The sequence below is a fragment of the Gastrolobium bilobum genome, unplaced genomic scaffold, assembly GCF_033153095.1.
Source record: "Gastrolobium bilobum isolate Gb01-03AN ecotype WA unplaced genomic scaffold, APGP_CSIRO_Gbil_v1 utg21121, whole genome shotgun sequence".
In the NCBI taxonomy this organism is placed as follows: Eukaryota; Viridiplantae; Streptophyta; class Magnoliopsida; order Fabales; family Fabaceae; genus Gastrolobium; species Gastrolobium bilobum.
In genome coordinates this window covers 9,923-36,042 of record NW_026898585.1, presented here as the reverse complement: position 1 = coordinate 36,042, position 26,120 = coordinate 9,923, and the positions used below count along the sequence as shown (strand labels likewise).

Sequence of the window (26,120 nt, the reverse complement as noted above, 5' to 3'; positions counted from 1 at the left end):
CTGTGGAACGAGTAAACTGCAAAACTCTTAAAGAACTATTTTCAAAACTCTTGACTGAAGCTTTTTGTATTTCTTTGGCTAAGAAAGCTATATTCATTGTGTATCAATGGAAATTGAACACATACTGAGAAAGGGACTTCCATAAGGAAGGGATTTCAGACAGGTTAGCCATTGGGGGAAGGTAGTGTTATGGCAAAAACACTATTGGCCATCTTAGGAATAAGGGGCCACTTCGTCCATTTTAAGGTTCTGTACTGAGTACCTGTTAGAGTCAAGGGAGCCGTAGGAATATGGAAACTTGTGAGCCATCTAGTCCATGAGCTGAGGAATCAGAGTTGGCAGATAAGAAACTGGGACAAAGCCAAAAAGTGCTAGGTCATGAGCAGAGAAAATATCTATTTAAGAGTGGAGCAGTGAATTCATTCCTTTTGTTAAACTGTTTTAAAACCATCACCCTGTTGTCTCTTGATTATAGTTATTTCTGTTTAGTAGTTTTACTTTATTTAATCTTATATCTATCAAACTCCAATGATTATTATCTCACCTTCTTCTAAACAGGAAGTACCACATACATAACGCAGCGAGTAATTGTTTGCCATCAAATTGAACCTACTGTTCCTGAGGAACGTTGTCAAGACAGTAGGGAACGTTTGACCAGACAGTTCATTTACTAACTTTTCTTCTCATTTTCATTCTTTATAAAATAGTGTAAGACAATATTCAGAGTTCTATCCTCGTGGGAATGATAATCTGGGCATTAATACACCCAATATTACTTGATGCGTGCACTTGCGCACTTGGTTTGGAAGTGGAGGAACGAATCTGTGTTCTATAAGAACAGAGGAACGTCCCTATCAGAACTTATATTTTTCCACCATCAGCAAACCACCCAACACTTACCTTCCAAAATTGGCGATAACTGAGTGGACGCGACATTATCATGTTCCTGGACAAGAGACTCACCCACAACATTATATTCTAGGATTTGAGTGTCAGGAATACCACATTCATCATCGTTGTCTGAAGCGCTAGCATCCTCAGCAAGAAGTTGATCTTCCATTGCAATATTTTCATCATCGTCATCCTCACCATCATCTTCCACAACCCAGGTAGGATCATTTTCTCCTTCCTCAGAAAGATTACCAACTGGAGCAACAGATGATGATGCATTATGTGCAAAATTTAAATCAACTGACCTCACGGGTATAACAACATCCTCTGTTTCTGCAATATCCACGTATAACTCTAAAAAATCTTTCCTTGACTGGTTGAAAAACTCTCCGATTACCATTTCTATGTCTTCATCGTCAACAACTTGCATACTAATGTATTGTGATTCACACCATATTCTTGTAGTGACCATATTGATAGATTGTTTACCTTCAAGCGCTAACTTTTGACGAATTTTTTGATGTACTTCGCTAATTGTTGAGTTCCGCATAATACGTGTTGGCATTTTCTCTCCTTCATAAATGACACCACGTCGACCTTTCATTTTCCTACCATTATAATATAAAACAACACGAACAAAATCAGAATGTGAACTCATTCTTAACTATATTAATAAAGAAAAACACAAAACAGAGTATGCATAAGCAAGTGAGACTGTATCGAAGACTAAGAAGTTAAGATGAAGAAGAGTTGTGATGAATGTGGAGATGACAGGTGTTTATATAGGAAAAATAGGTGTGATTCACACCCAAAGGGGCTGGAAAGGGGGCTGAGTCATGCCCAAAATGGGCTAGAATTTCCCTTGATTCATGCCTGCATGGGGCGTGATTAGTCACGCCTATTTTGGGCGTGAATGAAGTGGAATTCATGCCTTGCATAGGCGTGAATTGTCCCGCCCATTTTGGGCGTGAATGACTGCAATAGATCTGTAGATAGTTTCCAAACTGCAACCTGTTCGTATTTAATTATTAAAAGTGTAATATTTTAGTTTTTTTGCCCCTTAAGTTGAGGTATATGTTTGTATACAAAATATAAACCAGTAAAGTCCAATAACTAAATAAATTTATTCCATTATTCGAGAGTTCTTTAGTCACTAATAAAATCAGCTATATAGCCCTTCAAGTTCCTCAGACTAGTTCTTTTGTTTTACCATAAACCCATCCACAAACATGAAGTTAAGAAAGAGGTAAAGTATTTTGCATTAGTACTCTTTAAACAATCTCATTACTGAAAATAAAATAAAATAACTGAAACTTTTTACACATAAATTAGTAGGACATTAAAACATTCAATTTTACATTTCTTTTCCACAGAAAAAGCCAACAAAATAAAATGGTGTGCCATGTGACCGCGGTTAATTACATCTCTTCAGGTTTGTGGACACTGAGAAAATATGGACAATAACCTATCAAAGGTTCTCCATATCCAAGGTACACATATATCTATACAAAACTTTCTTTCTTTCCCATATTTTCCCTTCCATTCTAAGGATCAAACTTCTATATGTAAAACCCACACTGAAAGGAGTTTATAATAATTTTAAATTTGGTTCTCAACATGAGCAAAAACCATGTGGTGTTTAAAAAATCCATGATTTTCTATTTACTATTATACATGCTGTAGTTGCAAAGGACGTGCCGCAAGAAAGCATGTAGAGTGAATCACAACCGAATCAAACATGTTCATCGTGACATGGCACCTCCTATGTGTATTTGTCAACTTCATTGTTTTCTCCCAAGCAATTCTTCAAGGAGAGCAATATGGCCTCTGAAATTAACATATGATATATAAGTTACGAAATGCCCAAAAACCAAAAGAAAATTCCATAACCAATTTAACTTCTAAACTTTATAAACTCTTATCCGCTAGCATATTCAAGTGCATCCAGATTAAAAGCTTCTAACTCAAATCTGTCTAGTATAGACGTTTACGCATTTGCAAAGTATTCTGTCTTAGAAACAAATATGTCCAGCCCAATGAACTGGTATGTTGATCTTGGATCTAGTACTCTCTCCAAGGTATCTATGGAAGAGATACCCTTGAGTCAAGCACATCACTGTGCACAATAGACTACTAACGGCGTTAGCCAAAGGGCTGTGTGTGTGCGCACAGTGATAGCATAACAGTAAGAGAGAGAGTAACATACCTTTAGGGTTTACCTTGTATTTATAGAGGTTACTTGTGGGCAGTGTGATATGGGCCTTTGGTGCCTATAATGAGGGCCCCATCCTGTTTGCTATGCTGTCGTATTAGGATTAGTATCCTTGATGGATACTATCTGTAAGTATAATTTATTCAGATCTTGGATTACCCATTATTGGGCTTCCCATCCAATGGGCCCCTTATACGGGTCCATAACAGTTGCCCCTTTTAGCCAGGCTACCTAGGTGTCCGGGTTGTGGGGTGAATTTCCTTGCATTTTGCTTCAGGTTTCCTTCTAGACTGAGGGCGTTTGAGTTTTTGTAAATTCTCTGCATGCATGTTCCTTGATCTGAGTGTTTTTCAACTGGGGTCCTCATTGCCCCTTATCTCGGTGGGTTGAGCATGAACCCTAGAAAACATTTCACGTATTCCTATACCGAGTTCGGGATGTGCTTGAGTAGTTGGGATCCAACTGGCGAGTTGCCCCCAAGCATCATACCTTACGCACACGTCTTGAGTTTGTCGCTTTCTTTTGGAATCGAGAGTGATTTTCCATAGTTAGTTGTATGATCGGGTTATGTATGAACCCGACAAGATACTCTGCATATTCAACTGGGTAACAAATATGCTTGAGTAGTTGGAATCAAACTGGAGAGTTTCCCCCAAACATCATTTGTATTATCTGATTGAGAGTATAATACATGTTAGTCTGACGTGCCAATTTATTAGCTGTACTCATTTCATTTTGACATGTGCTGCCTGCCGCGTGGGTTAGCGTGCTGCAGCCATTTTATGTCGTTTTCGCGTTTCGTGCACATTTATTCGTAGCATCATTTCAAGCATCTAATCATTGCTTTTTAAGTGCAATGATGCAGGTGCCCCTGACTCTTGCCATCCACGACTGTTGCGGTTACTATCCATGTGTGAGAAGACACTGGTACCCCTGACCCATGCCATCCACGACTGTTGCGGTTACTCTTGTGCCTATATAAGTAAGTATCCTTCTTTTATTTCGCTTTTTACTTTGCTTGTCTTGGAGAAGTTCCTTGCGCTAAATGCTTTGAGCATTAGCATCCGCAAGTGTTCTTCTGCACTTTCTGCGCAAGTTCATCTTCTCTGTTTTACTCTCTCAGGTATTTTCCATTTCCCTTCACACTTGCCTTATTTTTTTCCCGAATGTTCTGCATTTGGCTGTGTGCATTTTAGACATTGGCCATTTTTGTTGTGGTACTTTTGTTTTTTTTCGTTGTATCATCGTTCCGCATTTTAGAGGGTTGCATATTGCCTCCCTTCTGGCATTTTAGTGTTCGCCACCTTGCCTTTGTCGTCTTTCTTTTGTTGTTTTAAAATTTGATAAGATGAGAGGTAAAAAACCTCCTTCTTCAGTTTTGTCTTGTGAGGAGAAGAAGGAAGAAGACTCTGAATTTTTGAAAAAGATTCCCCCTGGTGCTCGCTTTTGGTTGTGGGGAATTCCCAGAACCGAAGAGGAAGAACGGGAAGCCATGCTTCGCGGTTGCCGTGGTGGGATATCGGTGATCCGGGTTAGCTAGTAGAGAATCAGGGAAGAACCGGGGTAGAGGTTCATCCACCTGGGGTAGGAGTCGTCTCTTTGTGAGTAGACATATTACCTAGTATTTTCCATCAATTAATCGATTATATCCCTCATCTTTGCTCTATCCAGAAACCTGTTCCTTGTTATTGCTGCGTCTATCTAAGCTCCAAGCTCATTGAACAAGGATATGACTCTTTGACCGAGTCTACTTTGAGCAAGGATATGCATCTGGTGAGGCATATGACCCCATCACCATCTCAGAGAAGTCAATTTCTTCATCCTCCAGTGATTCTTCATCTAGTAGCATTTTTAATTCAGATATGCCTATTCTGTCTTTCTGACTTAGTTACTTTATTGTTTTAGGTATTTATGGCATCTCCCCCCCAAGAGGTTGTAGAGGAGTCAGATTCTGCCGAGTCATGTTCTGAATCACCTCCAACTTCTTTAGTGTCCCAATTTCCCTGGGTGACCTATGAAGTCTTAAACACGACGTCCGAAATGAGTGCAGACGATGTGGCTGGTCTCCCCGTAGGGCAGTTAGAAAATTTTGATTTAGGCCCTCCACGTGAAGACGAACCCGTTTGTTTTGGGAGAAGCTATGATGAACCTTTTTTCCTTTTCTTTTATCGAGATGTGGTAACTCAACTTGGTGTCAAGCTTCCTTTTACTGAGTTCCAAATGGACCTTTTAAATCATCTCCACATAGCTCCCAGCCAACTCCACCCCAATGCTTGGGGTTTTGTTAAGGCGTTCGAGCGTTTCTGTGCATATCTCGCCCTTTCGCCTTCTGTCCATGTTTTCTTTTACTTTTTTATGCCTCTTACCCCTCGAACTGGTCGTGAACCGCCAGAGCGAAAAGGTTGGGTTACTATTCGGGGTGTCCCTAGTCGTAAACTTTTTCATGTTTACACTGAGTCTTTCAAGAATTTTAAGGAAAATTTCTTTAAAGTTTCTGCACATCCCGGGAAAGAAGTGTTGTTCCTCAACAGTTGCAATCCCGAGGATGTGGAGGAAAAGTTTCCCCTTTGCTGGTCATCTGACCATTACCAATTTCTTTCCTCTAGCTATCGTTTTAAGGAATCCGGGTTGAGCACGACTGATGCCAACAGCGTGATTGCCATGCGTGCATATCACAGTTCAAAGACTTATGTGAGCGTTTCATCCTTTCTCTATAAGTCCCAAGAGGAGATTGACGCTGAAATAAGTATGCCTTGCTTTTACCTTACATGCATTTTGTTGATCTTGCATCTTTTAACTCTCTTTATTGCCTTGATGATGTAGTTCCCAATATGGAAAACCAATAAGAAGACCGACAGTAGGACTAGCAGAATGACAAATTGAGCTGGATGTCAGTTCTGGGCTGGGGTAAAAAGGAAACAGTTGTTGACTTGACGGGCAAGAAAAAGAAGGTCCTGAAAACAAGTCCAAGACTCCTCCTACTGCCCATGACGAGAAGGCGAATGGGATCCCCGCTGACAAAGCAAAGGGAGCTCCGGCCAACAAAGGCGTCCCCACCTCTTCCCAAGCTGTGGCGAAGTCCGCAATGGCGCCACCATCTTCCGGGATTGCCAAGCATGCATTATGGCAATTCGGAATAACTGGTGCTCTTCGGGACACTGTTTTCCCCCCTGAAATTTTCTTCAACTCATCTCCTTTCACTGCAAAAAAAATATAGGAATTGGAGGATATGGAGCTTTCCTGCATGAAGATGTGCACCATGGTTAGGCCTTTACTTTCTCTAAAGACCCATTTTCTCTACGCTCTAAACAAGGTGAATGTATCTCAGGAAGAAAGGGGAAAAACTGTTGCCGAGCTGGTCCAAATGAAGGATGAAAAGGACCAGGCAATTCGGGATTTGGCTAAGTTGAAAGAAAATTTCACCAATCTTCAAAGAGAGCGTCATGAACTTCAAGCTTTGTATGCTTTTAATTCTAAGTCTTTATCGAACTTTAAAATTACCCATGAGAGGGTTGAGGCAAAGCTAAAGGAGGCTAAAAACAGTGCTTTACTTTACCGTGGTGAACTGGAGAAGTCGGTTATGGGATCCTTTAACAATGCATTAGATCAATTGAAGGTACTCAACCCTGATTTGCAGTTTAATGCATCCAGGTTGCACCCTAAGGCATATGTTAGCAAGGGTAAAATTGTCGCTCCTCCTACATCTCCTGCTGGCGACTCCATTACTCAAACCAATCAGCCCGCTGCACAAAAGGAGACTCCAGCTAACATTGCTGCTTGAAAGGTCGGGATGCCGATTTTCCTTGTAATTTTCTCTTTTTCGGCTCCTCTCTTCTCGAGAATTCATACATCCCTTATCAGTATATGGACAGCTATTTCTCGAGCACAAGTTTAGGTTCGGCCTTTTTAATTTGTTCTGAATATTGCCGGTTATAACCCGGTTTTAATTTTTTGACTTCTTCGAAGTACTTTACTTTCCTTCATAGTCTGGCATCGCATTTCTATACTACGCATTGCATATCCCTTTAATAACTTAGACGCATCTGTCTAATTATTTAAGGTTTATCGTTTTGCTAAACGAACTTGCATGTTTGTTTTCTAAGTTGGTGACTTAGATAACTAATGATATCAAATCCTGTTTACAACTCGGATAGATTTAACTCGAGCATTTTACGAGTTTCATTTTATTGACCTGGCCGAGGTCAAAGCATTTTACGGATTTCGCTTTCTGTCATTTTCCATTACGCATGTTTATTCTTACTTAGCTGTTTTGGCAAGTTTGCATTGATGATAGTTAGTCTTTATTGACTTAACCATTTCATCGTATCCTGAGTTTTTTAACCCGGTTTTATCTAAGGTACAAGCAATATCGTTATCTATCCCCCTTAGGCCTTTGACCAAAGTAAGGAGCATTTCGACTTGATCAGAGTCAGTATGACAAATTGCACTTGTACCTCGGAATGTTTATTGATGCATCAAGACTGAATAAGAATAAATCTTAAAAAGAAAGATTCCTCATTTATTGATATCAAATTTGTCGATTACATGAATTTGCTGGCATATTCAGCTATAGTCAAGTCCCTAAAAGAGGAAAATAAATTGATAAACTTCAAGTATTCAGAAGGTGGATCCCGGATTTAACTGTAATATATTTTCAGCTTATCCGCATTCCAGGTTCTCTTGATTTCTTTGCCTTCTGTTGTTTCTAGGATATAGGCTCATTTTCCAAGCTTTTCTTTAACTCGGTAAGGACCTTCCCAATTGGCAGCTAGTTTTCCATCTCTGGCATTTTTATTGCCAATGTCTGCTCTCCTGAGTACCAGGTCATTTTTCTCAAAGATTCTTGGTCTCACTTTTTTGTTATATCTAGCTGCTACCAATCGTTTGGCCATCATATCCCGGCAGTGAGCTGTAACCCTGGCTTCATCAACAAGATCTAACTCAACAGTGAGCAGTTTGCTGTTTTGTTGTTCACCTTGCTTAATGACATTCATTCTCCTCCAAGAGGGTTCTCCTACTTCTACTGGAATCATGGCTTCACACCCATATGTCAGTCGAAAAGGGGTTCCCCCGTTACTGTCTGGGTGCTTGTTCGGTATTCCCATAGGACAAAGTGTAGTTGATGAACCCAGCTTTCCTTGGCATCCATCATTCGTTTCCTGAGTCTGTCAACAAGTACCTTATTTGCAGCCTCAGCTTGCCCATTCGACTGTGGGTGTTCCACAGATGCAAAGCGATGTCTGACCTTTAGGTCTTTCATCAACTCCTGGAATCTTTTATCAGCAAACTATGTTCCATTATCAGTTACCACCTCGGCTGGTATTCCAAATTTGGACACAATGTTCCTTTCAAAGAACCTTTGTACCCTGGCCGAGGTTATTATGGTAATCGGTTCTGTTTCTATCCACTTGGTGAAGTAATCTACGACCACTATTAGCCACTTCAATTGTCCCTCTGCAGCTTTGAAGGGTCCCAGCAAATCCATCCCCCATTTGAAAAAGGGCCATGGAGCTGAGATGTACTTCAATTCTTCCGGTGGTGAAAGAATTAACTTGGCATGCTTTTGACAACTGTCGCATACTCGCATCTCTTGACATGTTCTTTGGAATCTGCTTCCATAGTTGGCCAGTAATAGCCAGCTCGGAGAGCCTTTCTAGCCAAAGCTTTTCCTCCCATATGGTGGCCATTGATTCCTTCGTGTATGTCGGCCAACACGTACTCTGCTTCTTCTGAGTTCAAGCATTTCAGCATAAGGATGTGCAGTCCCTTTCTATATAGTCGGTCATCCACAATTGTGTATTGTGTTGCATCCCGGTCCAGCTTTCTGGACTCCATTGTGTCCTCAGGCAGCGTCCCTTTCTCAAGGTATGCCGCTATGGGTTGCCTCCAGTCATTTGCCGAGATGATTACCATCACACAACTTGGCTCTATTCTGCTTTGTTGCACCACAGTTCTGTGGTTGCTTGGATTTTTTGTACTTGCCAATTTAAACAAGATGTCAGCTCAGCTATTTTTCCCTCGAGGAATGTGAGTGACTTTCACCTCATTGAACTCGGCCATCATCTCTCGAACCTTATTCAAGTATTTTATCAATAGAGGGCCTTTGGCCTGGTATTTTCCTTCTATATAGGAAGTCACCAGTGGGGAGTCACTGAAGATTTTAACCTTTTTGGCTCTGTGTTCTTTAGCCTGCATCAACCCGACTATTAGCGCTTCGTACTCTGCTTGATTGTTTGAAGTTGAGAAACCCAGATTCAAAGAGTGTTCTATTTCCACCCCTTCTGGACTTTCGAGTATTATCCCAGCTCCACTTTCTTTATCATTGGAGGATCCATCTACGTACACCCTCCAAGTATCCTCTGCTTCTTTTTCTTCCGAACTGACGGGTGTGAGCTCCATTATGAAGTCGGCAAAAGCTTGAAATTTAATGGCTTTCTGACTCTCATACGTTATGTCGTATTCTGAGAGTTCAATTGCCCAGTTAGTCATTATTTCTGCCAGATTTGGCTTATGCAACACCTGCCATATAGGTTGATTAGTTCATACTACTATTTGGTGTCCCTGGAAATATGGTTGTAGTCTCCTTGCCGTAGTCAGCAAGGCAAAGACCACTTTTTCTAGCTTTTGGTACCTCAACTCGGGACCTTGCAAGGCCCTACTGACAAAGTAAATTGGCTCAGATTAGAACATCTCCTGGTTCTGGCTTAGATAGCACTGGTGGGGTTGCCAAGCATTTCTTGACCTTTTCGAACGCGGATTGACATTCTGAGTTCCAGCCTTGCACAACCTCTTTCTTTAGTAATTTGAAGAATGGGAGGGCATTTTCAGCAGACTTGGGTAAGAACCGGGTTAGTGCAGCCAGCCTACCAGTCAATTGCTGAACCTCCTTTTTGTTTTGAGGAGCTTTCATATCAAGCACAACCTTGCATTTGTCGGGATTTGCTTCAATTCCCCTATAGGTTAGCATGAAACCCAAAAAATTTCCCGCTGGAACTCCAAACGCACATTTTACCGGGTTCAGTCGAATGCGGTATTTCTTAAGCTTTTGAAATGTCTGCTCCAAATCTCGGACATGGTTCGTCATGTCAAACGACTTAACGATCATATCATCAATGTATACTTCTATATTCTTGCCCAATTGATCTTCGAACACTTTATTCATCATTCTCTGGTATGTAGCTCTAGAGTTTCTAAGCCCAAATGACATCACATTGTAGCAGTAATTGGCCTTTTCAGCAATAAAGATAGTTTTTTCTTGATCTTCAGGATACATCGAGATCTGATTATAACTCGAATAAGCATCCATGAAGGATAGCAATTGGAATCCAGCTGAGTTGTCCATTAGCTGATCTATGTTAGGCATAGGATAAGAATCCTTTGGGCATACCTTATTTAAATCTGTATAATCAGTACAGACTCTCCATTTGCCATTAGGCTTTTTAACCATAACAACATTTGCAAGCCAGTTTGTATATTGTATTTTGCGAATGAACCCGCATCCAGCAATTCCTTCACATATTCCTTCAGAACTTGTTTTTTTTTCTAGCCTAAGCTTCCTTTACTTCTGAGAAACTGGTTGTGATCCCGGGTAAACTACCAGTTTGTGGCAGCAAAAAGTTGGGTCTATGCCGAAAATCTCTGATGACTTTCATGCAAAAACATTCGTGATGCTTTTTAGAAACCCGGCTAACTGTTCCTTGATTTGGGGATCTACGGTCTTGCCAATTCGGGTAAATTGACCAGGTTCTTTTTCCAGCACAAGATCTTCCAATTCCACACCAGGTTCTGGCTTGGGGATTACTTCTTCTCTTATGTCCAGTTCAACCACATTGACAGGTTTTCCTGAATAATGAGGGGTCACCTTTTTGCCAATTTTATTCCCTGGACATATTTGGGGTGGGCTCAGGTGTCCTCCTTCATTTCCTTTGACTGTTTCAAAATAGCATTCCCTGAATTCTTTTTTATCACCACTAATGGTTATGACCTCGTTCTTGCTGCTTACCATCTTTATCTTTTGATGCTTTGTTGAGACCAACATGTCCCATTTGTGTATGGTTGGTCTCCCCATAATTATATTGTATTCTGACGAGAAATCCGCCACTATGAATCTCACTCGTTTTGACTTGAACGCTTCTTTTGTTCCCATGATTAACCTGAGATCTATGTAGCCTTTAGGAGGTGTCTTGCAGGGTTTGAGGTTTTCCTCATCAAGGTTCATCTTCTTGAAAGCACCCCATAGTATAATGTCGGCACTACTTCCTGCATCTATGAATATCTTTTTAACTCAGACAATTTACCAGGGTTCCGGTGACAACTAGTCCATCCACATGCTCTGGCAAGACACCTTTCTTGTGTTCTTTCATGAAATATAGCAGAAGAGGGTCTGGTTTGCTAGGGTCCTCCTTAAATCTGGGACGATCCCGGATTGAGAGTACTTCCTTTAAGTATTTTCGTCTTGCACTTATAGTGTCTTCTCCTCCTCCAAGGGCTCCACTAATCACGTAGCAGTCGAACTCTGCTTCTGGGAACTCGTCATTATTGGAATCATCTTTCTGGTTCCTTTCTTCTTTCTTTTTCTTCTCAGGTATCAGACTCTTACTCCTTTTCCGGTTTCCAGACTTTCTTTTGTTCTTGGAACCTTGAGTTTTGATCACATACTGGCGTAATCTACCTTCTCTCACAAATTTCTCCACAACATCTCGGAGATCCCAGCATTGATCAGTGTTATGGCCTGGTCCATCATGGAAGGCACAATATTTGGATTTGTCCAACCCTCTTCTGTCAAATATGGGCATGGGTCTATCCACTTTTTTCATTTCTGTCATAGCCACTTCCCTGTAAATTTGAGAGCGCGAAGCATTTAACGGTGTGTACTTCACATACCTTCCAACCTGGTCTCTATCATCTAGGTTTCTGCCTCTAGAGTCTTTCTTTTTACCACTAGCTCGGTCTTTTTCTCTTAGGGTCAGGCTCCTCCTCCTTGGGCTTACTCTTTTATCTTCCTCAAACTGAGCATTTGCTATCTCCATTTGTTCGAGCTCTAGGTATTTCTTCGAACGAGTTCTGAATTCCTCCAACGTTCTTACTGGATCTTTATAGACCGACTTGGCTAGTCTAGATGCAGCATCCAAGCCAGCCACAATAAGGTGTACGTGGACATTTTTCGGTAAACCCGGCACCTGTAAGGCCGTGTCCTTAAACCGGTTAAGATACCACTGGAGGGTTTCTCCGGGTTGTTGTCGTATCTTCCCCAGGGCGAACTCAGACTTTGGATGTTTTTTGCTAGTTGCAAAATTCAGAAGAAATTTTTGTCCAAATTCCTCAAACGATCCAATAGAATTGGCAGGAAGGGTTGAAAACCATACCTACGCTACTCCAGTCAAAGTTATGGAAAATATTCGAGATATGAGGGGCTCATCTATCCCTCGAATATACATGTCCGTATCAAAAGCATCAATGTGGACTTGTGGGTCCTGGCTTCCATCATATTTCGGCAAGCGTGCCGGATCAAAATCCTCTGGGAATGGAGCATTTAGTATTTCACCAGTAAAGGGATTGTTATTATATTGCCCCCTACTGTATTTCTTCCTGTAGCCACCGGGTTCCACGCGTCCTCTAGTAGCTTGAGCATTTTGGTCAAGGTGTGTACCATCCCGATTTCCCTGGCCATTTATTCCTGATGAAGCATTCTGGTAAAGATTTGAGCGGCCGTATTCTGAATTTCCATTGCACTCAGGTTCATATTGCCCCTACCCTGGTTCTCTACCTCAGTAACTCGGTTCTGATGGTCCGGGTTATGGTTCCCCTCACGGCCATTAGCATCTTGGCCTTGAACCTCTCTCACCCTAAGTCTGGTGCTTTCTATTAAGCGTTGTTCTAGATCCTGCATTCTCCTCGTATTCTCTTCCTGTATCCTCTGGAAGTCTTGTCGTCGCTGGAGGTTATTATGATTCTCCACCTCCTTTATTCGCCGTAAAATTGCAGCGAACACATTTTGTACAAGTCGGGAATCAGGATCTGCAGATTGAGCAACGTGCGCAGCAAAATCCCCAGGATGCTGGGGAGGATTGTTCATAGTTGGAGCCGCAACCCGAACATGATGTGCTGGAGTGGAAGTTGTGTCTGACACATCCTCACTGACATGAACATGATCGTAATCTATCTCATTCTCAGTCTGGTTCTGAGGTTGATTAACCTCTTCCAAAACTGGATCCAGCGGCTGATTCTGAGTGGGTGGCTGTTACTTCTTGTACGGACTGCCATCTTTAGGTCAGAATGGTGGGAACTTCAAATTCAAATAAGAATCCCCACAGACAGCGCCAATGTTTTGTCTTAGAGACAGAGATGTCTAGCCCAATGGGCTGATATGTTGATCTTGGATCTAGTGCCCTCTCCAAGGTATCTATGGAAGAGATACCCTAGAGTCAAGCAGATCATTGTGCCCAATAGACTACTAACAGCGTTAGCTAAAGGGGTTTGTGTGTGTGCGCATAGTGACAGCATAACAGTAAGAGAGAGAGCGTAATGTACCTTTAGGGTTTACCTTGTATTTATAGAGGTTACCTGTGGGCAGTGTGATGCGGGCCTTTGGTGCCTCTAATGAGGGCCCCAGCCTGTTTGCTATGCTATCATATCAGGATTAATATCCTTGATGGATATTATTCGTAAGTATAATTGACTCAGATCTTGGATTGCCCATTATTGGGCCTGCCATCCAATGGGCCCCTTATACGGGTCCATAACACAAAGTCATTTGTATTGATCGCAAATAATTTATTGATTTTAGCGAGCACATCATTGCAATTATTTAACAGATATTCAACCTATTTTGAGTATATTATGACAGCACCAAGAAGAAGATATGTTAGGACTCTATAATAGGGAACAAGCCATCACAGATAATCTATATATTGAAGAAGTGGCGGAGCCAACCCAAAAATTTAGGTGGTGCCAAAAAATTTGACATATCAAATTATCAAAATATTTATCGTAATTACACAAATTTATCAGGAAAAATTTTTACTATGAATTCTAACATAGTTATCTAAATTATGTACTAAATAATGTCACATAATATTGAAAATTCAAATGAAGAATTATAATTGATTATATATCAAAGCAAACATATAAAAATGCACTAACTTTTTCGATAAACATTTCAAACATAAGAATTTCACTTTCTTCCTACAACATAATAAGTAATGAACCAAACATTATCCTAAGGATATGAAAACACACAAATATAATAATTATATGTATAATAAGCATTGTCCTTCGTCTCCTCTTTTATTATCTCCATTCCTTAAATTTTCAATATCTCACGTTAGAGAACGTTGCACTTGTTTGCAATAATCATAAGCACGATGAAAAGTTCTCACATTTGGAAATTAGGTTTTTGACTATTCTTTGTGTGTGCAATAACCCAAAACACAATAGTTTAATGAACCTTCATATTCCATAATTATAGTCCTGTTATTCATTTGGTTTCATGATTGTTACTTTCAAGGATTAAGTGTTTGTCTTTTTAACGGACACAAATTGTGTCCTTTTAGTTTTTAACACTATGTCTTATCGGTAAGAAATATTTATAACATGAAAAGTTTTTTTTTCTCTCTCTCGAAGTTAGCTGAAGTGACCGAGAAAATAGAAAAAAAAAGCAATTTTTCATATTATAACTATGTTTTACTGGTAAGATATAGTGTCAAAAACTAAAAGTTTACAACCTTATGTTCTTTAAAAGGACAAACCTTTTTTTTCTACTTTAAATGGGTTTATTTGATTTAGTTGGGTCCAAATTTTGAAATAGGTCAACTAATCATTTTTGTGATTTGTTTAAAAGTCTTTCTTTTTTAAAATAATAAGAGTAAGAATAAATAACATAACTGATTAGAATAAAGCAGGAAAAAAAACAAATATACAGGATAAAAAATAAGAAAAAATGTAAAACACAAAAATAACCATACTATACATGTTTCTTATTATTTGTTTGCATTTAGATGTTTGTTGTTACCTTGTATTGAGTATTTAATTTTCTATTTAGGTGGTATCAAATTATAATTTTTACCTTAGTTAATTATAATTAATTATATAATAAGTAAAAAACAAAAAAAAGCCAAGCAAGTGCCTTGGCACCTGGTGACTTGGCTGTGGCTACTCCACTTATTGAAGTACTCTTTACTAAACTCAAACATGATGAGATATAATATTCACTTTGGAAGAAAAAATAAAATGAATTAGTTTAACATTTTGAAATTTGACCCAGAACGTAAACAAAAATAAAGATGCTATATTATATTTCATCAAAACCACCAATCTTTTAAAATTAGAAAAATAAGTAGAAAAAAAGGCATAGACAGAAACGAAAGAACCTGTTTGATTCGACATAAAAATGTTTTTTTTTAAGATTTCAGATATTTCCAAGCAAAATAATTTGGTCCTAACATTATTTATGATATTATGTAAGATTAAGCAAATATCTCTCCAACTTTCATCGTAACAATTAATATGGGGTGTGATTCCGTGTGAAAACAACTCCTGTTGATCCTGCCAAATGATTCCGGGAGAGAATACCATCACACACACACACATCAAAATTGATTTTAACTGAAAAAAAAGAAAAATATTTATTATTTTAAATGATACAAAATTATGTCATTTTAAATAAAATGACTGTTTTTGGTGCCAATTTTACAAAGGAGAGAGAATATAAAATATCATTAATATGCACCAAAATACACAAGTTATATATTTAAAATGATAAATATTTTTTTCCATACATCTTTTGCCCAACAAGCTATGTACAAGAAATTGACAATATTGAATAAAGTTCAAACTCAATTTAACATTGAATAATACAAAACAGCAAGAAAAACCACAATCAAGAAAAAAATAAAGAAAAAAAGTTATTACTGATTGCAGGGCAGATTGGAGAAGATGAGAGCCAACATTGTTATTGTCTATGCACAGCAAAACCTTATTTTATTACGTGGGTTTTGCTTAAGTATCCTTTAGGAGCTGTTTGGTACATGGTAATAAAATGGATATCCAGAAATTTGATAGTGGGAATTATTTATATCCATATTTGGTACAAGGAAAACATAAATTTTGCCTTGGGATATTTTGTGACCAGGTATCCATTTAACACTACCGATAGGCCAAAAAAATACCTCATTCAATATGGTAATTTTTTTATACCTGCCTATTGGGTATCCATTTACATTTTTTGCAGACAAAAATACCCTTGTGAGCCCTGGCATAAGTTGTTTCACAAATCGTTAACCAGATCTCTATCTAACTTCATGATGCATGCCGTGAAACTTGCCTAACCTTGTGCACGTCCAGATCTCCATCGTGGTTCATAATGCACTGTTGTTTTATGAATTTGTTTAATGAATTTTGTTTCTAAAACATCGTGTTTAAAGTTATTTATTATGAGGGAGGGTAGTTTCGTAAAAGTTACATATTTTTTCAGTAATATTTTAACATCAACTAAACACTCATTCAGTAAAATTAATAAATATTTGCAGTAATATTTTGGTCATAAAATATTCTAGCATGAGTTACAAACTCTAAAGTGTTAAGGTTAATACCCTTATTTTTTTTGGTAAACATGTTAATACCCTTTTAAAAATAATCATTTAATGAGTGGAAAATATAATATTTATTTATTTTATAAAATATTGTGATGGAAATTAGGAATAAAGCATTAATTTAAGAATAGAAAAGATAATTTATTTACGGGATCGGTTATATTTATCACCATTTTAGGTTTATCACTCTTATCACATGTTTGTTTATCATTATATCAATTTAAAATCAACGGTAGTTATTATTATTAACCATTGATTTCAAAATAATTCAATGATAACCAAATAGGTAAGAAAAGTGATAAGTTTAAAATCATTTTTTACAATCAAATTTAAATAAGAATGCGGAACAATATCTCCAAAAAAAAAGAAACTTAAAATAAAATAAAAAACTGTTTTAGAGCGTAAACAAATTGATGTTACAATCAATTGGGAACAATTATTATTTATAAGTTCCATGTGTAATAGATTGAGGGAAACAAACGAGAACATAAGCACAAATTGATGAATTCATTCATCACATGAACATAAAAACAAAACATTGTCCATAAACTAAGAATTTTATTTTTTTTTAAAAATGAACAAGTTAATCGAAGAAAAAAATGATAAATCCGAAAAAAACTTATAGAGACATGAATAAACAAAGGGAAATCATTATCTCCATCTACATGAGATAAGAACTTTTTCCTACACAAATTCGTTTTCCGTGCCAATTAATTTTTTTTTTCTTTTTTAATTTAAAATGTGGGACCCACATTTAACTTATCTCTATTTTTTTCCTCTCCTACTATCCTACAACATAAGAAAATATGCACCCATAAACAAATATATACCTTTTTTTGTGAATGCAAATATATACCTTTTTAGGTTAGAGGTTTGTATCTTAGTACCATTATTATATACAAATATATTAGAATGCAAGTTTATATATATAAAAAAAAAGTTGGAAGTGTTGGAAATTAATATCTTATGAAGATCTTATAGAATCGAATATGTCTTGTGAATATTTTAATAAACTTAAATTGGTATAGTCAATGACGCCACAAATAGTTATGAAAATTTATTTAATAAGTCAAATTGGTGAACAACATAGAGTGATTCAGATAAACTCACTAGTTCTTCAAAGAATTGAGAGAAAATTCTCAATTTTTTTAATAAAACTCTAGATAGAACTCTCATTAATTGTTTTCCTTACATTCAAAACATAATTTAAATCCTAATACGAAAGAAACTTTTAAAAATAAAAATAAAGATAATGCTAAGGATAACTATTTTCTAAAAATAAAAAGATAAAAATAAGGATGAGTCGTTACAAATCAATCAGCAATAAAATTTCTAATAATTAAAGAAAGATTGTAATAGCAAATTTTGCACCCAATCAAATTCAAACACAACCCAAATCTTATCTTTTAAAATATGACAAATATAACCCCAAGAATAGCTCAGTTGGCAGCTGAGCTCCCAAGGGATTGCTTGGTGCAGGGATCAAACCCTGCCTCAAGCTTAGTGCATCCACCCTTACAATGAAGGGCTAGCCCAAACGGGTCGTACCCCGAGGGCATGGTGCCCGGAGAAGGTTGAATGGGAATATCTCCTGGCAATGTACCAAAAAAAATAAAAAATATGACAAATATTTTTTATAACCATAAATTCGATGTAGATAATATTTTTTGAATCAAACTATTGAATTCTTCTTTAAATTCCATTCCTTGAGCTCTCATAAAATGAGACTTGAACCATATCTGTTAATATCGTGCCCTGTTTCATACCACCCCAGTAAAATTAAAAACATGTGAATCGTCTATTTGTATTTATTCCATCCATTTCTTTATTTTTATTCTGATATGAATTTATAAATTTCTAATATTAGTCGAGAGTATGAATTGCATAATTAATGAAAATTTCCTCCTTCTAAAAGTAGTGAGCGTAAGCATGAGATGAATCAGCGGAACCAACAAGCGAAGTCCATCAATGATGGGCCCATCAACTGCTGGCCCAAATTCGATCTTTGTCAATGGCCCAATAGAAAAGCAAAATATCGAACTACACTGGGAGCATTCACAGAGAAGAAGCAGAAGAAGAAGAGTGAGAGCGATCGAAGATGTTCCTGCGTGCGGTGGCGCGGCCATTGATGGCGAAGGTGAAGCAGACGACGGGGATCGTTGGGCTGGATGTGGTTCCGAACGCGCGTGAGGTGCTGATAGGGTTGTACGACAAGACCCTGAATGAGATCAAGAAGGTTCCAGAAGACGAAGGGTACCGTAAAGCGGTGGAGAGCTTCACCAGTCACAGGCTCAAGGTGTGTCGGGATGAAGAGGATTGGGAAGCCATCGAGAACCGTCTTGGTTGTGGACAGGTCGAAGAGCTCATCGAGGAAGCTCAGGATGAACTCAAGCTCATTTCCTACATGATCGGTTTGTTCCTCTTTTTTTATGTTGTATTCTGTGGTTTTATTCTTTGTTTTTCTGGGTCGAGGAATTTAAGGTTTTTTTTTTTTTTTTTTTCTATGTTGTGTTGTGTTTTAATGTTTTTGTCTTTGTTATTTTATTAAAAAAAAAATATATGGATGTGATAGAAAAAGTACTCGATTATTTGCAGGGTTTCATGAATTTGCATGTTTATTTTATTTATTTATTTGTGTGTGTGTGTGTGTGTGGGTGGTTTGACACTGCTCAATCTTATTGTGGTTTGTGGATCTTACTTCAGTCTTACCAGCTTGGGATAAGATATCGATGAAGCATGAGTAGTGCTTTGGATTTGGTTCAAGACAAAATTTCTTCTTCAACAAATTGATACTTTTTTTTTTTTTTTCGTTCATCCACTGGTTCAGAGTGATCACAAGCTGATAAAACAGATAAAAAAGTCACAGAATGGCAACACTGTATTCCCATACTCTCTCGTCTTCTGAAACAGCTTAACATCTTCATGTCCTCGCCCTTTTTTTTTTCCATATGCATTAATCATACAAGTCCGGGAAATCACATCCTTCTTTGTGGGTTGTTACTTCTTTTTGTTGTTTGTTTGGTTTGTTTAGCATCATCAAAGTGTCACATTGTCGTGTGTTTATTGTTGGGTGTGATGATTTGTGTTTTGTTTTATGTTTGTGTTTTTACCTTTGTAGAATGGTGTGATTGAGGGCTGATGGAAAGGTGAATGCAAATGTTAATGTACTAGGATGTTTTTTCTTTTGTTTGGTTTCCCGTTTTCATTTGTGAATGCATTTGTGCTCCGAGGGATTGAATGGTTTCATTGTTGGCAGCAGTCGATCTATTATATGTATAAATCTTAGTTTTACGGATGACCCTGTGTAGGTTGCCTTTTTCAACTGGTCCGTTTTCACTTGTCAGCAAGTATTCTGTTGTTGCACTGTTGCTATCATTTGCTTTGAAAAACATTGCATTTTGCGAACATGGCTTTTAGTTCTTTTTTCTTTGTGAAAGAAAACTATGGAATGAAGGAATAAATGAACAAGAGGCTGCAAAGCATCATAAAATCAATAGTGGAAATGGGATAGAAATTAGCAGATGAACACACGAGCAAGTTGGTTGGAAGCCTTCACTTTTGAAATCCTGGTAATTTAGGATTTTAGCATGTACTCGTTTCCATGTTTTTCTACTGTAGAAGTTCATCATTGTCTTGGTCTGTAGCCAATCAAGACTAATGTGCTGTTATTGTAGCAGAAAACAAAAAAGGTCTAATATATTGATAGGTACCAGACTACCAGTCACAGAATTGGGAGAAAATTAAGATAATACAACTATATAGGCTTGTATATTACTACATCTCAATAACCCAGTACAGCAATGAGTAAGGGAGGGAGCTGAAATCTGGGAAGGAAAGATGGAAAAACAGAAAGCAAACAATGCAGAAAGGTATCACAGTAATTGGAGAAGCTCTGATTCATTCCCAAGTACAGCCAAGTCCAGGATTTTCGAGGATACCAACTAATTTCCGTTCAGCACCATTTAATGGGTCCGACCAATGCTGACCTGGCCACTAACAAAACTCCCCTTTGATTCTGTTGATGACTATTCCCACCAATTTGTGTATGTGTCAATTCATTAACAGCCCAAACCTTCCTATTTTTTTTATCTCTTGTATAAACTTTCATAGATTGATTCTTATTATATATCCACTTATTACCCAATAAACTGCAGCATAAGAGATAGTTCCTGCCATCCTGGTTTTTGACCTTACCTTCATATGTCAGAGGCCCTGTTTGAGTCTTGTTCTATGTACTAGTAGACCGTCTATTTGTCTTCCAACTCGAGATATGAATCTGTATGTTGGTATTAATTAAAGAAGGATGCAATCTTCCACCACATTATTTTATTTCTCTTAGAGTTAGAGTAATTCAAGTGCTAGTAAATTATATATATATATATATATATATATATATATATATATATATATTTTTACTTCAAACAATCCAGTGTTGTCAGAATCACTAGTCTAAACTTAATATATATGATTCTAATCTTTTTTTTGGCTGAAATCCCAGCATAGAACTTGTTTTGCTGGGATCCCGAGTAAGATTTTGAAAACCGTTGAATCTTAGGCACTTAGGTGGAATGGAAGTAACCTGTTATCTGAAAAATCCTGCCCAAAATAGAGATACTTCTGAATCTAAGTTTCAACCTACTTCTCCTTGAGAAACCCTCGTTGCTTCTGAGATTTCTCCTTGTTACAGGCCCTTGCAATTCCATCTGTCTGTTTGGAGCTTCTTCTGATTCTGGAGTTTCAGTAGCATACTTGTGGTATATATGGATAACCAGTGTAAAGAACCAATTCAACCCAAAAGCTTAAGCTGTTGGGTGAGGTTAAATTAATGATTTTATATATCTCAACACGCCCCCTCACACGAGAGCCCACTGGGCTTGAAGAGTGGACAATGCATAGGCCCACCTACCTATGCGAAGAAAGAAATTTCACTTGAAAGAAAGTGAGGGGCAACGAGGATCGAACCCAGAACACGAGGCTCTGATACCAAATTAGAATGTATGAATGTATTGTATTCAATTGTGTATAGAACTATACAAAAGACCTCTATTTAAAGAGGTTAAATGACCTAATGGGCCAAGCCCAAATAACCTACTAGAATAACAGAATAAGAAATAATACAATACTATTTAATATTATATTATTTCTAACAATTTTTATTTTTATTCTTTTGGAATAACAGAATATTATAAGTCTTGAATTGGTTCAAATGAAAGGCAATTTGTTAAATGCATCCATGGGAAAGCTTTTGCATCAACTGATTAGGAAAAGTTGTTATTTTACTTATGTACTATGCAAATGTGGGATTGCAGAGTGGGATCCTTGGGGTGTCCCAGATGATTACGAATGTGAGGTGATTGAAAATGATGCACCAGTTCCCAAGCATGTTCCTCTCCACCGACCTCCTCCTCTCCCAAAAGAATTTCACAGCACTCTAGAGACACTTACATCTCAATCAGGGAAAAATACTACTGCTGCCAGCTCTAGTGAATCACCAACAAAGGCATGATCTGTAGCCACATTAGAGCTTTGGCTTCTTGATTTGAATGTATTTTTCCTTTCTTTGCATTAAATTGTTTGTGTTAAGAAGTTTCAGACTCAATAGTCTTTGTGTGAGACAACCTTGGCTCCTAAATAACTTAACAGTATGAAATTACAATAATTTTTTGCTTCACTTTGTATTATGCATGAAACGACATGGCTCAAAGATCCACACAATAAGAGTTTTTCATTTATTTGTTTATTTGAGTTACATGTCACCCTAAAGCATCTGCTTACAGCAAAGTACTATTCTGAGGAGGGGCTCAAGTTAGGGAACCTCTCAGCTGCGCTACTGCAGCATTGTTTCCCCTAAACATGTTGAAACTGCATTGTCATTCACGGATCAGTTCACTTTGTTTATTTCTCTTTGTTCTATTAATTTTTACATAATTTATTTATTTAGGGAAAAATGTTTCTGTTTCTTTATTCGATCATTCATTAATTGGCAGAAAAATTGATATATTGTTTTTTAAATAAGAAATTACGAATTTATGACAGTTTTGATTACAGAATTTTTTTTTTTTGCGATACTCACATAAAATTAAGTGAGTTCTACTAATTTTTTTTTTTTCTTTTTATAATGGGATTCACTCACTTTTATATAAGTGTGACAGAGAAATTTTTTCATGGTAAAAGCAGAAACATTAAACTCATTTATTTAATATGTATCTATAATTTATAAATTCAAGCTTGTAGGCTGAGAGGGTCGGTCACATGTACCACATCATGTGCATGATCAATGTATCAGCTTTTCGTAATTCTATTTTTTTAGCTGTCTCACCACTCTGTTTTTAATCTCTGATTTGAAAATGTCTCAACTCTCAGCATGAGCCACTTCTTCACTTTCAACTTATTTTCCTGCACATGAAACGCACCCCACTACCATTTTCATTGCTTTTTACATTCCCTTACTGTTTCAACCTCAACTTTCACCATTTCAGAGACTCTTCAGTTTCTTTAAATTTCATTTGTTTTGTTACTTAATTACTCATTAGTGTAGTCTTCTTGGAGACACTTCCTTTTCTTTCTTTTTTTTATTTGTTTTTGCCCTTGCTTTTAAATTTTTGGTTTCGTTGTTGAGCTAAACAAAATTGATTTCATTTGATGCCATCTATTAAAACAAGAATCTTTCTTTTTCAATTTTTTCTTTTGTTACATTTCCATCATCATTCTTCATTTTTTGGATGAATTAGATGAGTCATCACAATTTCTGGTATGTGAATGTGAGTGTTACTAACATGCAGTGCAAGATAGAGAAAAAGAACGGGGAATTAGAGGTTTGCTGCTTTCTTTCCCCCTCTTCTTTTTTAAGGAATGGAAAATGATGTTTACAAGAAGGGATGCTTCAACAAGAAGGCAATGAAATTTTTATGGGCTCATGATTGTGGGTGTTATCCAGTGATGTGGAGGGACAAACTTGAGATATGATGGTTGAAATTGATGCTTGTTAATGACTTATCTTTAAGGCCACAAAACATAGGCATATAGAGTTCAAGATAGTGGCGGTCTTTGTTGCATACAGGCTATGAATTTGGAAACAAAGCAGTAACTTTGAGATGTGATGGGTCTCAAGTGGGTGGTTATGGATGTTTGGTGGTTTAGTTGTAGGTTTGATAAACATGGGTTATATGAATGGACCGGATACACTTCATGATTTAAATTGTATTTTATATAACATGAATGTTGTTAGCTTTGGATAGCTTAAAGAATGATCAGAGTGTTTTAAAGTAATAGATTTTAGGTTGATGAGTTGCTTGAGGGTGAGGTTTCTAGGTTTAAGATTTATGGGTTGGAGAAAACTGTATATTGGAGTAGAAATTTTAGTTGGTATGTTAACAATGAACAAATTTAAAATTAAATGTTTGAATATTTCCTCTCAATGTAGCAATTTTTTGTTTTATCCCTAAATTAAATGTTTTATCTCAATATTACCAATGTTTGATAAACATGGGTATTTTTTTTTTTTTTTTACTATAATATTCACGACATCGCGCATTAGTGCTTTCTGCATAGGATTCTTCGTAGCAGATAACGCCATCTTTTAACTAGAATATATAGATTAGGGACCGCAATCGAAAATTATAATATTTAGAGAGCCAGAAATATATTTAAACTTTCTTCTAATTTTAAGCTCAATTTAGCAATTGTATAGGACAGATGACGTTGTGTTTGAAATCCATCTCCAAAATATTTAAAAAAATATATTCATTTCAAAAGCATGTGTAGATTAAAACCTTTTTTAGAACAGATATTAGATTATTACATGCTATGAAGCACGACACTTCAAAATTCTTGACGTGTCGTGTCCGACACTTCTCGACACTCACCAACACTTTGACACTCCAATATTCGTTGCAAAGACTCAAAAAAGGTTCAAAGGTTATGTTGCGTTGCATTTTGAGTTTCAACTATTAGATTTGTTGGATTACGATGACTATTTTATTGAATTTAATATAAACATTTGGAATATCTTATGTTTCTTTGCAACATTGATAGGTATTATAAGTTTAGCTTTATTTTTTTTATTAAATTGTTGAAATTAAATATAATATACTGATAAGGGTTTGTACCCTTAACAGAGGAAGAGGAAGAGGAACGAAATAAGAAACAAGAGAACTGTTTTTGTTTTATTTTCTGAATGAATGGTAGCAATTACAACAGCTGTCCTTTTATTATAATGACAGCAAGCTATGAGTGTAATAACCAATGCCACGTCACAATTACAATTAACAATGGCTATATCAGTAACATCAATAACAGTCTAGTAACATCTATAACAGTCTATTAACCTTCTCTATCAATTATGTTCCTAATGAATATTAACAACAAAGTCTTTTACCCAACTTGGAGCTCCACTCCTCCTCTTCGTAACATTGCCCCCGTCTTGGTTAGCAACCTTGTCCTCAAGGTTCAAGTGAGGGTAGTACAATTTAAGGTCAACCTCATCCTCCCAAGTGGCATCCTCTGGTAAAGCATGAGACCATTGGATCAATCATCGAGTGCCAGATGAATTTTTGCATGAACCCCTACGAGACATGAGGACAGCCACGGGCTCTTGAACAGGGCAATCACCATGATTTAGAACAGGTAAGGTTGGAACCAAATCAGGATGATCACCTTTGAACGGTTTCAAAATTGATACTTGGAAGGATGAATGTATTTTACTCCCCTCTGGCAGCTGCAATTGGTAAGCCACCGGGCTCGAAATTCTGATAACAGGGAAAGGGCCAAAGTACCTTTTTGACAATTTTTTATTCTGTCTTTTTGCCACCGTAATCTGCCTGTAAGGCTGGAGTTTCACAAGGACTAAATCTCCCATATCAAAAGAGATGTCCTTCCTATGTTTATCTGCTTGCACCTTCATCCTATTTTGGGCTCCTTGCAAATGATTCTTAAGCTGAGCCAATAGTTCATTGCAATGAGTTAAGGATGAATCCACAGCTTCCACTTTAACCAAGCCTTGGTGGTAATAAGGAATCACTGTTGGCAGCCTCCCATATAATGCTTGGAAGGGACTCATGCCAATAGAAGAGTAATGGGCTGTATTATAATGCAACTCAGCCCAACCCAAATAGAATAACCACCTATGGTTCTCATCAGAACAGAAAGCTCGAAGATATTGTTCTAAATATCTGTTTGTAACTTTCGATTGTCCGTCAGATTGAGGATGATAAATGGTGCTTGTATGCAGCTTTGTTCCACTAAATTTAAACAACAAGGTCCACAACTGACTCAAGAACACACTGTCCCTATCAGAAACTATGGTTTTTGGGTACCGATGGAGTTTCACAACCATATCACAGAACAGTGCTGCCACCCTTGCTGTTGTATACAGGTTTGATAACGCACCAAAATGTGCATATTTTGTAAGGCGGTCTACCACTACAAGG

At 37.4% G+C, this 26,120-nt stretch overlaps 1 protein-coding gene across 1 annotated transcript; it reads left to right on the top strand.

The window, feature by feature from the left end:
- The first annotated feature begins 18,750 nt into the window (after positions 1-18,750).
- LOC133317522 (probable NADH dehydrogenase [ubiquinone] 1 alpha subcomplex subunit 5, mitochondrial) lies at positions 18,751-22,432 on the top strand. Its single transcript, XM_061519390.1, has 2 exons — positions 18,751-19,103; positions 22,002-22,432. The coding sequence occupies exons 1-2, from the start codon at positions 18,791-18,793 to the stop codon at positions 22,196-22,198; spliced, it is 510 nt and encodes a 169-aa protein (XP_061375374.1). The 5' UTR covers positions 18,751-18,790; the 3' UTR covers positions 22,199-22,432.
- Positions 22,433-26,120: the final 3,688 nt, after the last annotated feature.

What these genes read in the sequence shown, in the direction of transcription:
- LOC133317522 (XM_061519390.1), top strand. Translation starts at nt 18,791, where the DNA reads ATGTTCCTGCGTGCGGTGGCGCGGCCATTGATGGCGAAGGTGAAGCAG. An exon ending in GCTCATTTCCTACATGATCG is followed by an intron (nt 19,104 to 22,001) that starts GTTTGTTCCTCT and finishes GTGGGATTGCAG; the next exon opens with AGTGGGATCCTTGGGGTGTC.